Source organism: Phyllostomus discolor, chromosome 2 (genome assembly GCF_004126475.2).
Source record: "Phyllostomus discolor isolate MPI-MPIP mPhyDis1 chromosome 2, mPhyDis1.pri.v3, whole genome shotgun sequence".
Taxonomy (NCBI): Eukaryota; Metazoa; Chordata; class Mammalia; order Chiroptera; family Phyllostomidae; genus Phyllostomus; species Phyllostomus discolor.
The window spans coordinates 10,787,417-10,804,754 of NC_040904.2; the positions used below are offsets into that span (position 1 = coordinate 10,787,417).

The 17,338-nt window shown below is 53.8% G+C and overlaps 1 protein-coding gene across 6 annotated transcripts; it reads right to left on the reverse strand.

Annotated features, from left to right (window-relative positions):
• Nucleotides 1-3,253: 3,253 nt before the first annotated feature.
• On the reverse strand, nt 3,254-15,454 carry C2H21orf58 (chromosome 2 C21orf58 homolog). 6 transcript variants are annotated; one of them, XM_036017528.1, is made up of 8 exons: nt 15,172-15,454; nt 14,181-14,237; nt 13,668-13,745; nt 12,729-12,914; nt 10,018-10,129; nt 4,619-4,758; nt 4,002-4,237; nt 3,254-3,545 (listed from the first exon to the last, which is right to left on the reverse strand). In XM_036017528.1, the coding sequence occupies exons 1-8, from the start codon at nt 15,229-15,231 to the stop codon at nt 3,533-3,535; spliced, it is 882 nt and encodes a 293-aa protein (XP_035873421.1). In that variant the 5' UTR covers nt 15,232-15,454; the 3' UTR covers nt 3,254-3,532. The 6 variants fall into 6 exon arrangements, with proteins under 6 accessions (XP_035873421.1, XP_035873420.1, XP_035873423.1 ...); XM_036017527.1 differs by having other exon boundaries at nt 3,254-3,631; nt 4,002-4,228; nt 15,172-15,452; XM_036017530.1 differs by having other exon boundaries at nt 3,254-3,631; nt 4,002-4,228; nt 13,668-13,741; nt 14,177-14,237; nt 15,172-15,452.
• Nucleotides 15,455-17,338: the final 1,884 nt, after the last annotated feature.

A 17,338-nucleotide genomic window follows, 5' to 3' on the forward strand; every position in this document is an offset into this window, starting at 1 on the left:
CAAGAGGGACCAAGGGGGATATCACCCAAGGGCCCCTTCACCCCTGCCCCACCTCTGGTGTGGCCCTACCCCTGCCACAGGCCGGCCCAGGGGTGCCTTGCCCTGGATTCTGCAGCACCTGACACTCCTGCGTACAGGTACGTGTGTCCTTGACCCAGCAAGGCCATGCGTGGGACATAGAAAATATGTGTGTTAGTGTTTGCCTCCAGTTCCTGACGCTGAGCTCCTTAATCCCTTGTAATTTCCTGAGTGCCTGGAGCATCTTTTATTTATTTTTTAAGATTTCATTTATTTCTTTAGAGAGAGAAGGGAGGGGGGAAGAGGGAGAGAAACATTGATCAGTTGACTCTCGCACACCCCCAACCAGGGACCTGGCCCGCATGTGCCCTGACTGGGAATCGAACCAGTAACCTTTCGGTTCTCAGGCCAGTGCTCAACACTCTGAGCCACACCAACCGGGCATGGAGCACCTTTTATTCTAATAAGGTAACTCTGCATGGGCTCCTGGATGGGAGCTGGTCACTAGAAAGGCCAAGTCATGGTTAGAAGCTTGGAACTTTCAGCCCTTAATCCCTCATCCTCCAAGAAGGAGAGATAGGCAGGAGATGGAGTTAGTGATTGGTCATGCTTTTGTGCGGAAGCCTCCATAAAAGCCAGTAGCACAGCATCTGGGGAGCTTCCAGGCTAGTGTATGTTTCACAGTGGGAAGAGTGATGCACCTCAACTCCACGGGGACAGATGCTCCTGAGCTCAGGACCCTCCAGACCTTGCCCCCTGCATCTCTTCATCTGGCTGTTCACCTGTGCTTGACCATGTCCTTGAATAAGCTGGGAAATACAGCTATCCGCCTGATCTCTGAGCCGTTCCAGCAAACTAACTGAACCCAAGGAGGGGTCATGGGGGCCTCTGATCGATAGCCAGTCAACCAGAAGCAAAGGTGACAACGTGGGTTTGAGACTGGCACCTGAAGTGGGGATGGAGAAAGCAATCCTGTGGACCTGAGCCCTGAACCTGCGGGACCTGGCGCCATTTCCAGGTACAGAGTGTCACAACTGAGTTCAATTGTAGGACATCTGGCTGGTATCGGAGACTTGCTTGTTGTTGTGAGGAACCCCCCACAGGCATTTGGGGGCCAGCGTGTCAGAAGTGAGGTGTTCCTGTGAGTCATAAAGGAGACTCATGGGGAAGAAACATGTGGGAGGGAAGACCTGGGTTTTTTTCCTACTCGAGAGGTGCCCTGAGCTCAGTTTTTCCCTGCCCATGCGGGTCTAGGCGGGCTCCACCCTGAAACCTTGCCAGGACATCCCCGTTGGGTGGACACCACAGCACCCAGGCACTTGCCTGGGTCCAGGGGCCTGCCTGCCTGCAGGTCCAGGCTTGCATGTAAGGACAAGCCCAACCCCTTTGTGTGTCCTCTACCCCTCGGGGTCCAGGCAGGTGGGAAGGCGGAGAGGTCCAGGCAGGTGCAGCAGGGAAGGTGGGTTGGATTTGCATTAGGATTGGGGTGGGGATGGTGATGAAGGTGGGGTTTAGGATGAGGTTTGGGGTGTTAGGACTGGGAGCTTCCTCTTCTCTGTCCTCTGTGGACAGAACTCCTGTGTCCTCCCCCACCCCGCCCCGGTGGCTATGGGCCACTGTCTGCAGTGTAGACAGCGAGGAAGAAAGTCATGTTCTGAGCCAGCTGGGCTGAATGCTGTCCTCACCCCAAAGCTGCCACCTGGTCACAGAGCACCCGTGCTGGGGGAATGCCCAGGAACAGACTGTCTTCAGTGTTGGACGGGGAGTGGCGTGAGGACAGCAGGGACCCCAAAGGAAGAGCCCAGAACCCTGGAGTGTCTGGCCCAGAGGTTAATCGTTCCTTGAGAAGAAGGAGCTCCTCCTCCTGCACATGTTCTACCCAGACCCCCGACCTGGGCCCCACAGCAGTGCCGTCTCCAAACCTACCCCGCACTCTGCTCACACTCCCAGCCGCAACCCACCCTGGGCCTGGCTGCACCTTTGGTTGCCAGCCCTAGGCCTGGCTTGGGGCCTGAGTGGTCCTTTCTGGAATGGTGGTGGCTCCAGGAATCCACAGTCTTGGGCTTTGTGCCTCGGGGTCCGGGCACCGCACTCCAGACCTGGTCCCTCCCTGCTGCTCCCACCTCGTTTGCTTGACTTCTCCCTCAGCGATCGTCTCCAGCCCTCGGCTCTATCTTTGGGTCCTCCGCCCTGTTGGTGACCCTCCGCAGTTCTTTCCTAGACACCCGGCCATTCCCACCACTCTTGGCCTCTCTCCCTCCATAGTCAGCCATTCCCCCGTCCTGGGCCCTTTCCGTAGCAGTGTGGTCCTCGCTGTAGACAGGTGGAGCTCCTCGGAATCAACCCTAACACACTCAGAAAATGAGATCAGTCCCATCTGCTCTGTAATTGACTCTCTGTCATTAGCAAGGAGGCCTATGGCCCCAGCTGCCTGCAGCACTCTCTCTGGATACTAGGTTAGGGTCAGGGTTAGAAGGTCAGAGTTATAGGGACCCCCACTTGACTCCCACGTGCCCCCTGGTGAGCCCCACTGTGACCTCCACATGGTCCTCGCTTGATCTCCATGTGCCCTCCACACGACTGTCACGTGGTCCCCCAGCACCCAACAGGATTCCCATGTGCCCTCTGCGATCATTAGGTGCCCCCATGAGGCTTTCCACGTGACTCCCACGAGACCCTGTGAGATTCACCCCCTAAGGGGGAGGTGCACTGGAACAAGTTTTTCCAATTCACTAGGCTTTCCAAAGACAGTGGGCTTGTCAGACTTTTTCACTCTATTAATAATGATGAGAAATAGAACCACAGCCATGTTAGAAAAAGTTTCTGTGACATAGGAAATACAGTCAGACCTTTAATTGGTGCATTGAACAAGAGAGGCGGCTGAGGGACAGCCCGGCTGTGGGGACAGCCCGGCCCTGACGTCAGCCCAGAGGGAACTTGCATGCAGCAAAGCGGACGTCACGCTTCCTCCTGGAGACCCCACAGGTGCAAAGACAGTGTCCCTGCTTGTGAACAACTCGGCGAGCCTCATAATGTATCCTAACAGGGGCCATGAAAACATGCATACTACTAAAAAATGACACACGTGAATACAATGTTGAAAAGAAGGGAACATGATGCCATCAAGAGAAAATAAACTAACAAAAAGTGCAGAAAGAGTAAAGGTGATGGGTTCATCGGGTAAGAAACCCTAACCCCACTCATAAGGAGCCGTGTGCCGCTCCTCGGCTCTGTCTGCAGGAGGAAGGCCACGCTGGCAGGTCACGACGAGTGCTCGCTCCTCCAACAGTGCATCACGGTTCGGCCTGCAGCCACTGTGGGGCAGACAGCTCCCAGATGTCATTAGATTTAGCTTTGTGGTATTTTTCCCATAGGAAGGTTTCTATTTTTATCTGACTGAATCTATGGATCTTCTTCCTATGACTCCTGGCCATCTTCTCTGACAAAATTCCTGTATTTCTCTGTGGTCCTCAGTGTGGCATCCAGAGATGCTGCTAGGCTTCCGCCTGGTTTTTCAGACCACGCCCCTGGGGGAGAGGGACCACCAGCTCAACAGGTGAGGGGGGCTCACTGGCCGGGAGCCAGTGGGGGCAGGAAACTGTCAGGTGCAGCCCTAGAGGAAAGACAAGTCTGGGTGTCGTTACTACTCCCGAGGGCTGGCAGACTCCACATGGCGGGTGAGTCCTGGTCCAGATCCAGTGGGGGCCCTCACAGCTGTGCTTGGACTGGACACACCCATGGTCATCTGGGCTACACAATGACCCAAGCTGCAGGCAGCTCTCTGGGGAGGTTGTGGGGGGTGGGTGCCACAGTCAGCTGTGGTGAGGGGGGCTGGGGTGTGTGAGGCTGCCATGGTCCCTTGGTTGGGCCTTTCCAGGCTCCTTTCCCAATTCCCTGCTGCCACCTAGGGACCTGACAAAGACCTACGTCCACCTGTTTCTCAGTAGGCTTAGGGAAGGGGGACAGGGCCCTGGGGTCCTTACGTGCTAAAAGCATCTGCAGAGGGGGCGACCACGTGGCGCACGGTAGGCAGGAAGCCAGCGGCAGGTGGGAGGGCAGTGGCAGAAACCACCATGGGCCAGGTGGAGTAAGCCACGGGTGAGCCAGGTGCAGGGCCAGCCTGCAGCGGGGTTGGGGGTGCGTAGTGGTGGTGGTGGTGCACGGAGGGCGGCTTCTGCCTCTCAGCTCGCAGGACAGTGGGGTGAGCCCGCTGCAGGCCCCCGGCACAGCACAGACACCAGCTCATTTCTCCTGGGACCACCACTCCGGGCAGTCCTCTCCCCCACCCATACTCCCCACTGCTGTTCCTGACTTAGGGCAGGCTCAGAGCCCAGGGAGGGCAGGAGAGGAGGGGTGTGGAGGGGAGAAAAGGGAGGGAGAGCTCATCCAAATCAAGGAGGCAATTTTGGGGGCCCCAAACGGTGCAACCCATTCCTCATTTGGGCGGGGAGAAGTGGGTGACTCCACAGCTGCACCACTGACCCCCAGAGCCAAAAATATGCTTTTCAGAGTTAGAAGCACCACTTTCCAGAAGAGAAGCTGCCCAGGTGTTGACTTGGGTGGCCTCCTTTGCCCAGTGTCCGCTCCAGGCTGAGCCTACCTGTGGGGTGGGGTGCAGGAGTGTGGCGTGCGGTCCCCTGGAGGACACAGGGGCCGCTGGGGGCAGGGCTTGGAGCATCAGGTTCTGCATGATGACCTGGTGCATCTGTGCATTCTGCAGCAGCATCATCTCCACCATGTCTGAAAGGGGGTGGGGCCGGGGAGGGCAGGGCTTTAGAGCAGCCTGTTTACTGAAACAGATGCAGCATGTTACAGGTGTCTGTTCCTCCTGGGGAGCGGCGCACATTCCCGGATGTGAAGCTTCCAGGTCTGAGGGGGGGTGTGGATGGTGTCTGGCTGGGCTCCCGGGAGGTGGCTCTGCTTGCCTTCCCGCTAGCAGATTCCTCACGCCCACCTGGGCTGCGTGATGGGCCCTGAAACGTGTGTCCACGTCCTAGCCCAAGACCTCAGAATGTGGCCTATTTGGAGAAAGGGTCTTTGCAGGTGTGATGAAGGACCTTGAGATGAGATCACCCTGGCCTATCCGGGTGGGCCCCAAGTCCAGGACAAGTGTCTTTATAAGAGACAGGCGGAGGGAGATGGAGACCACGGGGGAGACACAGACCTGGACAGGGATGAGTGATACGGCCACAGCCCAGGAAACCTGGAGCCGTGGCTGGAAGAGGCAGGAAGGACCCTCCCCAGAGGGAGTTTGGCCCTGCAACACCTGGATTTTGGACTTCTGGCCTCCAGGCTGTGACAGAGCGGATTTCTGTGATTTTGAGCACCTGGTTTGTGGTGCTTTGTTACGGCTGCTCCGGGATATAGTCACCAACTCTGGATACTATAAAACATGCAAATTTTGTCAGCATGAGAGGCAAACATGGGTTTTTCCCACAGCAGCTATAGCTTGGAAATTAGGCATTTCATCTAGGCTCTGTCAGCCTCACCAAAATAAGGAAGGTCCCCGAGGGCCGTTGATATTTCCAGGTAAACAAATAAGAGTGTGGAAGCCTGGGGGTAGGGGCTCTGACAGGGCACAGGACACAGGACACAGGACACTAGCCAACAGCCTCCCCATTCAAACCTCCTGGGTCCCCAGCAGGCCAGCCCATCCTGCAGATTTTGGACTAACCAGGCAGGCCTCCACAATTGCATGGGCCAACTCCTTAAAACACATCTTTCTCCCTGGCTGGCATAGCTCAGTGGATTGAGCGCGGGCTGCGAACCAAAGTGTCGCAGGTTCGATTCCCAGTCAGGGCACATGCCTAGGTTGCAGGCCATGACCCCCAGCAACCGCACATTGATGTTTCTCTCTCTCTCTCTCCCTTCCCTCTCTAAAAATAAATAAAATAAAATCTTTAAAAAAAAACAAAACACACATCTTTCTCCCTGTATATGCATCCTATCGGTTCTGTTTCTCTGAGAGCCCTTACTAACACAGATTTTGCCACAGGACTGGGGCACTATGGGAGGTCGGGGCGGAGCCAGACTCCTGCAGCAGCACACCTGTGGGAACTCTGACCCTGCAGGATAAACAGTTGGAGAGGCTGAGTCTGGCAGCCCCACCTGGGAAAGGCCCTGGAGGAGACACAGGTGTGCCTGGGCCGGGGCAGCCCCCACCCACCATCAGCAGCAGCAGCAGCAGAGGGACCCCTCTGAGGGAAGGCTTCCCCTGGCGGGCCCGCAGGACTCCCACCGGTAGAGTCAGGACTGAAAAGATTAGAGCAGGCAGGAGGGCACGGAAATGGACACATCCTAGACGGACACATTGCTAAAGGGACACTCCACGACAAAGGGACGCGTCAGTGCAATGGGACACTGAGTCTTTAGTCAATGGCACAGGGTCACACTGATGTCCATGGCAGAAAAATCACATTGACCCCTAACCGGCAGCACACACACATCCACTCCAGGTGGGTCGTAAATCTGAGTGTGAAACATACACCGAGCCTTATGAGGCCACGTGACCTCAAGCTGGTAAAGATTTCTTAAACGGGATACCCAAGGCACTGACCGTAAAGGCAAGAGCCTGGAAAACTGAGCTTTATTAAAATTAAGAACTACCATTCATCCCAAACCATGAAGACTGAAAGGGCAGACCACACAGAGGACTTAATATTTGTAATATTGTACATGTATCAAAAAAGGATCCACTGTAGAATGGAAAGAATTCCTATAAGTCAACAAGAGGCAGACCACCTGAAGAAAAAACACTTAAATGGGCACTTCACAAAAAAGGATATTCAGATGGCCAGTAAATAGAGAAGGAGGTGAAATGCAAATTAAAGCCAGACTGACCTACCAGATTGGCAAAAATGGAAAAGAATCTGAAAACCCAGTGTTGTCGGCTGGCTGTGGGCAGCTGAAACTCCCCTTCCCTTCCGTGGCACCTACATGGGAATCACCCCTCGGGAAGCCCATGCCCACGTCCCTTCACCAGAGGACAGGAACCCTCAGAGCAGCACCGCTGAAGCAGCCACCACAGCAAAGGACAGGAACACTCAACCCCCAAAAGGATGCACCCGTGGACTGTGGGCTGAACCATGACACCAGTGATGCCCACACCCAGATCCCCAGAACCCGTGATTGTGTTCCACTACAGGGCAAGAGGGACCTTGTGGATGTGATTAACTTAAGAATGTTGAAGTGGAAGCCACGGAAGTGCCCACAGATGGATGCAGGGATGAGCAACAGGTGGTCCGTACACACAGTGGAGTATTCCTCTGCCTTAAAAAGGAGGGAGATTGTGACACACACTGCAACATGGGGGACCCTCGAGGATATTATTCCAGTCACAGGTGCTGTGCGATTCCCCTTGGGTAAGGTTCCTAGAGGGGTCAGATTCATAGACGCAGATAATAGATGGAGGGGGAGGTGCCAGGGGCTGAGGGAGGGGGAGATGGAGTTAGTGTTGAATGGAGACAGAACTTTAGTTTGGGAAGATGAGAAAGTTCTAAAGATGCATTGCCTAACAAGGTGAATATAGTTAATACTGACTGAACATGGTTGAGATGGTAAATTTTATGTGATTTTTTTTCACCACACTTATTTAAGTTAATTAATTTTAAAAGGGATCTTGCATTAGCAGATTTTCTGGGATTATCTGGGTTGGTTCAGTGTAATCACAAGGGTTCTTAGAACCTGCTGAGAGAACTATTGATCTAGATTTACATATCCAGCAAAACTAGTGTTTAAGAGCAAAGGGAGCCCTGGCTGGCATAGCTCAGTGGATTGAGCGTGGGCTGCGAACCAAAGCATCGCAGGTTCGATTCCCAGTCAGGGCACATGCCTGTGTTGCAGGCCACAGCCCCCAGCAACCGCACATTGATGTTTCTCTCTCTCTCTCCTTCTCCCTCCCTTTCCTCTCTAAAAATAAATAAATAAATAAATAAATAAATAAATAAATAAATAAATAAAATCTTAAAAAAAAAAAAAAAGAGCAAAGGGAAATACAAACACAGAGAAAGAAAGTAAGCACTGAGGGAGCATCGGTATCCTGTTCTGAAGAAATGGATTTCAAGATGATAGAAGGTGATTCCAGAAGGATGGTCTGAGATACAATACAGGACGGATAAAGAGGCGAGGTAAATTCTGTGTGTCCTCTGTATACTGGTGTGCATTTCTGTGAAGTTTTTCTAACAGGTAGGACTGACCTGCAGGGCAACAACGGCTGCATCGGGAGAGGAAGAGGTGGCTACCGTGTTCCAGGCGTCCCTCCTCGCTGGGGGCGGCAGTGGCTGGAGACCGAGTTTCACTTTACACCAGACAGCCCAACAGCTCTCCAAAGTGGTTGTTAGAGTGCTTTTGAGATTTCATATTTTTATATCCAAATAGTTGATTCAGTTGGAATTCATTTTTTATAGGGAACGAGGTAAGGAATTTTACTTTACGTTTTCTAAATAGCTAGCTATGAATCGAATATTTCATTTTTTTAATTTTTAAAAAAGATTTTATTTATTTGTTTTTAGAGAGAGGGGAAGAGAAGGAGAAAGAGAAGGAGAGAAATATCAATGTGTGGTTGCCTCTCACACACCCCATGCTGGGGACCTGGTCTGCAACCCAGGCATGTGCCGTGACTGGGAATCAAACCGGTAACCCTTTGGTTTGCAGCCTGCCCTCAATCCACTGAGCTACACCAGCCACAGCGAATATTTCATTTTTAATCACCAATTTTAAATGCCGCTTTTAAGGCATAAAAGCATTTGTGCACACATACAAACACAGTTTGCTCAGTTTGCCTTGCAACCCCACAGCTGAAGTTCATCTGGAAAACCAACAACAGGCAGAGAGGAAAGGCAGGTCCCTCTGCCCCTCCAAGGCGCCTCGGTGTGTGAATGGCTCCCCCAGAAGAGCTGCGTGGCAGCCTTGGGCTGAGCCTGGCACACGCTACCATACACTATGTGCTGCAGTAAGTGAACTAGTTGGTTTCAGCCACCGGGACTGAATTGAGAACACTGGTCAGCTGATCCTATATACAGGTCGATCTGCCCCTAGACCCCCAACACCATCTGTCACTAGGGAAATGACAATGACCTACCACTTCCCCATTAAAATGGCTCAGACTAAAAAGCCTGACCGTGCCAAAGGAGGATGTGGAGGAACTGGAACCTCACGCACAGCTGGTGGAGACATAAAACGTACAGACGCTATAGAAACAGGCAGTTTTTGTAAAAGTTAAACACAGACATGATCTGGGCATTCTGCTTCTTGATATTTACCAATGAGAAGTGGAAACATGTCCACGGGAGACTCAGACAGGAACGCTCATGACTCACAAAGAAGAAAGAAGAAAGAAGCTAGGGCAGCCGCTTGGCAGTGGCAAGGAACCCACCCGGAGCCATGACTCCTAAAACGATTATGCTGAGTCAAAGTAGCCATACAAGACAGCCATCCCCTGTGATGCTGTGCACATAAAATCTAGAAAATGCAAATTAACACACCGTGACAAAAGTTGATCAGCAGTTGCCTGTGGGGCCGGAAGGAGGGAATGACAAGGGATGTGAGGAAGCTTTGGGGGGCATGGGTGTGTTCACTGTCCCAATTTGCTGTCATCCGTGTATCCATATGTCACAACTTACCAAATGGTATGCTGCAAATGTGTGCCAGTTATTCTGTCATCTCAATAAAGCTCTTTTTCAAATCATGTGTTTAAAAGTTATTTAAAAAGAAGCATTTTAACCAAGGTTTTTGTAGAGCCAATAATTGGATGAATTGGGATTGGAGCCCAATACTCTCTCCATCCCTACTCAAGCCCTCTCTCTTTTACCTCTTTTCTTCCCTCGGCGGCGTCCACCATGGAAGCATTTCTCACAGTTAAAGCCATTTTCATGCTGGCAACAGGTAACTTCAATTGAGTAGCCAAAAGTTGACCCTTAAGGACTATCGTGCCTATAGAATACCTTCCCTTTCAGTGGAGAATTTCATAAGCCCATAACAACATCACTATCGAACACGTACCTTCCTTAATGCTTCCTGACCTTTGAGCTGGGACGGCCTGGGGAGGCGGAATCTGTGCGATGAGAGGCTGCTGAGGGAGCTGCTGGATGATGGTGGCAGGAGGCTGGGGGACCTAGGGAGAGCCAGGTAACTAGCTACCTGAATGCATCCTTGGAGAGAGTGTCCGATGGCACCTATCCATACGCCCACCCACACGTCTACCCAGCCACCTACCTATCCACCACTCAGTAACCCATCCATCCACCCATCCACCCACCCATCCATCCATCCATCCACACAGTAATGCATCTGTTCAACCAGTAAGCCACCCATCCATTCACTCACCTAGCCGCCCACCCACCCATCCACCTATTTACTCACCCAGTAATCCATCCATCCACCCATCCATCCACCTATCTATCCACCCACTCATCCATCCACCCACTCAGTAATTCATTCATTCACCCAGTAACCCACCCATCCAACCACCTATCCATCTACCCATCCACTCACTCACCCACACATCCATGTATCTACCTCATCACCCAGCCATCCACCTATCCATCCGTCGACTTACCTATCCTCCATCCAAGGAGGACATTAGAGAGAAGTTGAATTAACAGCTGAACAGATAGATATGAATATCTGGGCATTACTAAAGACACGGGGTGTTATGGACTGAATGTCTGTGTAAACCTGCCCCTCTCCCAAGTCGTATGTTGTAGCCCTCACCTCTGATGTGACAGTACTTGGAAACAGGGCCTATGAAGAGGTGACAAAGGTTAAAGGAGGTCATAAAGGTGGGACCCTGATCCAAGAGGACTGGTGTCCTTGTAAGAAGGGACACCAGAGCTCTCTCTGTGTGTCGCGTGAGGACAGGGAGATGCAGCCATCTGCAAGCCAGGAAGAGAGCCCTGTCTAGGAGCCAGATGGGTCGGCACCTTGATTTTGGGCTTCCAGCCTCTAGTCCAGCCTCCAGCACTGTGAGAAATACACTTCTGTTGTTTAAGCCACCTGTCTGTGTCACTTTGCCATGGCTGCCGCCGCTAATATGTGGTATTTTTAATGTTTCCCACATTTCCTGGCTTGACTGGGCTAAGCTAATCCCCAGTTTCATCAGCACTGCTTTAACAGAGGCACCCAAGGACTGTGTCATGAAAATAACCTCTGGCTTCTCTCCTGGGGTAAAAATAAACGTACAGCAATTCTGAGCATGTGCCAGGCAGTGAGCACACACCAGAAAGACTCTGTTTTAGTCTTTTGTGGCTGTTACAAGGCCCCGACCCTGTCCCTTCTTTCTCAGGTCACAGAAGGCTTGGTGTGGGCCACAGCGGCGAACTCCTCCCATGAGCCTCTGGGCTCTGGGGGCCGACCACTCAGCACAGATGCTGCGCTAATGAGGCTGGTCCAGTGAGACCGTGTATGAGCACGGAGGTTTGCATTTCATATCCTTTTCCCGTGTCCCAAACTGTTCTTCTTTTGATTTTCCCCCCAAACATGCAAAAGCACTCTTAGCTTGCAAGTTGTGCAGACACAGGTGGCAGGCCAGCCTTAGCCGCAGGCATAGTGGACACTCCCGGCATTGACTGAGGAGGCCCTTGTGGAGACTGTGCCTGCCTGTCCTGGCTGAGGGACCTCCTACCTCCGGCTCTCTGAGTCCAGTTCCTAGAAATTCAGGGACTAAGGGCCCTGATTGGCCTCTTGGGGCACTGGTACTGAGACTGATACACAGGAGCATAGCCAGACCCTGGTCAAGCGCAGGAAGTGTGAATGTGCTTGAGACTGGGGGGGAGCCTCCTGCATTTATACTCCCACCCTCCCTTGGTACCTGAAGGGAGGTTCCAGGTGTCGGAAGACCAGGGGGGCACATAGGCTGGGGATAACTGGGACCTGGACGCAGACAGCCCAGGAGCAAAGGGGGCTCTGGAGGCTCTGGGGGCTCTGTGAGCATGGGCCCCTCTGAGGCACCCCTTCCTACTCCATCCCCTCCACCAAGGGCTGCAAGGCTCCCTCTCAAAGAACAAGTGTCCTCCAGGCCCTGACCCAACCTGCCAGCGCCATCAAACTCTCTGGCCAGCCGGTGCAGAACCTTCACAGCTAGGCCCTGCCCACTGCCTCAGCCATGTCTTCTCACCAGTCACACTGCTCTTCGTCCTGAGGCCTCCATGTGACAGATTCCAGCTTCTGCCCCTCCTCTGAGTCCCAGCTGGCCTCCGACACAATCCCTTTTGCTTAAACAAGTCAGCCACTTTCTGCTGTTTGCAGCCCAGCATGCCGAACGAAGGCATGAGGCTCTCAACATTGGAACACTCCTCCCCCCACCTTTTTCCTAAATTGCGCCCTTGAAATTAAGGTCTTAAGCTTCTCCTGGTCATTATGGAGTTTTGAAAAAGAGTTAACTTGCCTCTTCCCCAAATCCAGGGTCCTCTAGATGCTGAAGTTCCCTAATACTCCTCCTAGAGCAAAAGTCAGGACCTGGGGCTGGGACCCCAGTCTCTCATCTTTAGTAAGGGGACGAGACCTCCCCAAAGCCCTGTCTTAGGGCACCTGCGAGGATGACCGAGGTGAGCCACTGAAGTCCTTGTGAGTGCCTGGGCCTGGTAAGTGCGTCACCGCTGGCTCTCCCTCTTTAGCACACGCTCATCATGCTGCTGAGCTGGCCGCAGACAGGGGGCATCTGTGAGCACAGCCTTTGCACAGAGGTTCTGGCCCCCCCTTCACCAAAGACCTACCGAGTGTTGGATGACCCGAGGCAGCTCCAGGGCCGGTGGGGCTGCGGAGGCAGCAGGGTAGATCCCAGGTGGAGCCGGGATCCTGGAGGGTACCTCTGGAGGCAGCGCTGACGGATGGGCTCCTCCGCTGGGCCCCCTCCAGGCACCGGCATGGGCGCGGGCGAGCTCTTGCAGGAGGTGTTGTTCCTGCAATGCCAGGCAGGGACCACTGCACTGAAGGGCCGCCGGTGAGCCCGGTGAGAGAGCCTGCGTGCTGGGGTCCTCCACGCTGGGTGGCCCATGCAGGACACCCGGGGTCTCCATCGCTCCCCCACAGGGCTTCCCTGGAACTGGAGCCAGGCCTGACGGCTTGGCCCAGGGGCCCTTTGAGAGGGGGCACACACAAGAACACCGCTCCTTTGAAAATGTACTGAATTGTATGAACTGGTTTCGGGGTCTAGCTGCCCCCGCATCCCTTCTACTACGAGTGCGACATTTATCATAACTATTTGTGTGGACTTTGTGTGCACCTTCCTGCTGCTGGTGGGTGGAGCTGGGACCGGGCCTCTGGGCTTCTTAGAATTCTACTTCCTGTAGGAACCGGGCCCTTTATTCGGCATTTCCTCCTTGGATAATGTACCACCAGAGCGGATGTCATAGCTAATCATGTGCTCGTCAGGGGCCCGGACCATAGATAGTGTGAGCATGTTCCTTTCTCCATTTAGTCCACTCCATGCCCCAGGCCTGAAGTCTCCTGGCTGCTCCCCGTTCACCAGCTACCCATCCACGGGTCACGAACCTCAGAGAACCAGTGCTGAGTCCAGAAAGACGGTACACCCCAACTCCCACCCCCAGCCCCGACCCCCACCTGCACCCCACCCCCCACTCAGGTCTGAGTGTGGTGGCTGGTAGTTTCAGCTATAGACAGCTCTGGCCAAGGCTGCTGCGACGCCGGCCTACCCGGAGTCTCTGCAGAAGGTCCTTCCTCCTCCTCAGAGCGCTCTGCAGGGCTGCATCCGGCCTGTTTTCTTGTCCTGGAGGGAGGCCGTGCTGAGCAATGTGCAGACCCATCAGCACGCCCCAACCTTACCCACTGGGACCTGGAGGTGACCAGACCCTCCATTTTCTCACCTGGAAAATGGGGGTGAGGCGTGTCCTTGTCCTGAGGTTTGCAGATGACGGTGACAAATAGGATGTGAGGGTGCACTCAGCAGAGCACCTGGTGTGTGCCTGTGTGTGAATGTGCAGGCGTGTGTGAGTATATACGTGCACGCGAGGTATGCTCTGCATGCATGTGTGTGTATGTGTGTATGTACGTGTGTGTCAGTGAATGTTGTGAAGATGAAAACAAAAGGACATACTTCAGCCTTGGACATAGGGAACAGCATGAAACACAGTCTCGCCGGTGACAGGAGTGGGTGGGACCTGAGCAGAAGGTCTCATGCCTGCCCACGGGGCCCAGCTCTTACCCAGTACGAGGTGGGGGTCCTCAGAGTCCCCTTCCACATCCTCACGCTCCCGCTCCAGTTTCTGTGAGGAAGAGACCGTGGCAGGGACAGGCTCTGGGATAGGCTCAGTGTGAGCAGGGCACAGGCTGGCATGGGGCACCTGCCCGTGTTCCTGGCCTTGCCCCAGACACGGGGGACTGGGCAGGAAGTGCCGTGTGATGGAGGTGTGGGACAGGCCGCAAGGGCAGTCATCCTCTCTCAGGGACATGTGTGTCATTCCCCACACAGCACACATGTCCCCCCTTGAATTCTAAGGACGGACACTTTGTCGTGTGCGGCCCCTTGGCACAGCTTTCTGAACAGCCAGGCCCAGGCTAGTTCTGTGTCCCCGACCACCCCGACCGCCCCATGTGGGCTTTGAGCTGGACAGCCACAGTCTGGGCCAGTCCTGGGGTGACCCCTGCTGGCCCCTGCAAGGTGGCCCATGGGTCACCAGAGGACAGCTGGCAGGGAGGTGCAGGACTGCGAGGGCTGCAGAAGAGGAATAAAGCAAGTGGGGACAGGGAGGAGCTGCTGTGCTGGGCGACCTGTGGGGACAGGCCAGCCATGGGCCATGCAGACCCTTGGAGGATAAGAAGACTGTTGTGACGGAGAAGCCACCAGGCCTCCCTCCCCAGGCCCAGCCCAGGGGCCTATGGGTCCTACTTGGGGTAGGTGTCTGTCTTCCCTTAAACACTGAAGCCCAGAGGCCTTCAGGGGACCTTCATGGGCCCTGGCAGGGCCCGGCCAGTAGGTGCCTACTTGTGTCCTGGCTGTGAAAACTGCCAGGAGAACTTACTTGGTTCCGTACAAACAAAAAGAAGAAAAGCCAAGAAACCACAGTCTTTCATTACAAGGCTGAAAACCACTGGAGAGGATTTTGCTGGGAAGCTGTAGCACTCACAAAAATAGTCTTACCTTTTAAAGCGGAGCTCCTCTAACCAGGTGTTGAAAACATGAGTGCCTGGCTGTCTTACCTTCTCCAAGAGTTTCAGAGTCAGTCGGGTCATTTGGTCTGCCACAGAGGAGTCCAGCATCTCAGGACCGTGGGAGAGGGGACGCCGCAGGCCCCTCCCTTCCTGGTTGTCGGTCACCTGCAGGAAAGCACGGCTCAGCGACCTGAGAGAAGCAGCCTCAGCCCCGGTGTCACTGAAGGATTGTGGCGCTGGCCTCAGTTTACTGCCTGGAGACTGGCCTCTGTCAAGGAGTGGGAGGGCCCCACAGTCCCCTGGGCTGCAGTATCTGAAGCCAACACTGGCATCGCCACAGCAGTTGCTAGGCACCACAGACAGGTAGGCCCCAGGTTGCCAGGTTTTCTCTGAGAGTCCTTCCCAGGCCCCGCCCAGTTATGCAGGGGTTACCTGCAAACACCACCATTCCCAGGTGTGGCCAAGTTGGGTTTCTTGGGAGGGCAAAAGTGGACAGCAGCTGGGGCCAGAGGGGCCGAGTGGGAACCTGGAGGGAAGACAGTCCCTACCCCATGATGTGTCACTCCCTCCCGTTGGACAAAGCCCAGAAGAGGGCAAGGCTGTGGGGAGGAGTCAGCCGTAGCCATCCCTACTGCACATGGGTCCTGTGTGCTCCATCCATGAACACCTCCGGAAGGCCAGCAGGCCCCTGGCTGCTCCCAGGCACCCTCCAAACAAGATGACGGGAGTGAAGCCCCAACACCAGCAAGACTGGGTAGGGAGCCCAGATCCCCTAGGATTTTAGGAAATTCTGGGCCACAGAGGGGGCAGCGCCAGGGAACTGGCCAATAACCCAGCCGGGGGCTTCCTGGTGGGGCTGCGTTGTGCTCACTCCATGGGCACCCACCTGAACATTTGAGGGGCAGGGGCCAGGCCCTCACCCACCAGGCAGGATGTGAGTTCAGCGCTGGGACCACCAGACGGAAACCCTGCCAAAGAAGCAGTGGGTGTCCTAACAGCTATGCAGAGAGGGCACCTGGGGCAGGTGTGAGCAGGAGGGTGGGCTCAACAGCGCCAGTGCATGGCATGCAGAGGAGGGGGCACAGAACGGAGAAGCAGTTCTTGGTTCACATGGCTTTTCATTTCAGGTTTTCAGATGGGCCACACAGACTGATGAAGGGCTGTAACAGATTTGCAACTGGAGCTGTGACCGCAGCCCAGGGCTGGGTAGGAGCGGAGCTCAGCAGCTGCCAGCCAGCCCTCTCCTCGTGCAGCCAACCCAGAAACTTGCATCAGATGGCCAAAATTGAGTTAAAATCCCTTAAGTTGCCCTTCAGTATTTAGGCTTTATATGTATCATAACCCTAATGCTCAAACAGGAGATTTGAATGTGCACAAAAACCAGTTAACTTAGCAACTTTAGGTAGCTAGGAGGTGACTCCTGGGGTATATACAACCCAGGGACTATGAATTTGTTAGATGGTCTAAAATAAAACAAACTTTATTTTTTTGAATAGTTTAGATTCACAGAAAAATTGAGAAGATAGTACAGAGAGATCCCACATAAGTGTCCCCAATTATTAATATCTTGTATTGGTATCACCTATGTGTTAAAATTAATGAACCTATATTGATACCTTATCATTGACTAAAACCCATACTTCATTTCATTTCCTTATTCTTTTTGTCCAAGGTTCCTTTTCTGTCCCGTGTCCTGTCCCCTCTTGCTTTTGATGACCTTGACAGTCTTGAGGAGACTGGGTCAGGGATTCTGAAGAATGTCCCTCTCTTGGGATTTGTCTTATGTGTTTCTCCTGACTAGCCCGGGGTTATGGCTCCTTGGGAGAAAGGCCACAAAGGTGCAGCCCCCTTCTTATTGCATCTCATCCAGGGTGCCTGCTGTCAGCTAATGTGACCTGTCGCTGTTGGTGTTGGCCTTGATGCCGTGGCAGAGGTCGTGTCAGTCAGGCTTCTCTGCTCTGCATCATCCATTGTTTTTCTCTCCCCACACTGTCCTCTGGGGAAGGAGGTCACTGTGCATGGCCAGCCCACATTTAAGGAGTGGTGGGTTGGTTATGTTTCCCTCCTTGAGGGTGAGTACCCAATCATGACAGAACCTATTTAGAATGGCCATGGACGTGATCCTGGGATTTGGAGGAACACAATTTGGAAACCACTGACCAAACCCTCATGAGCAAACTGTATACAGGGCCACCATGGAGTTTTTAGTGTGTTG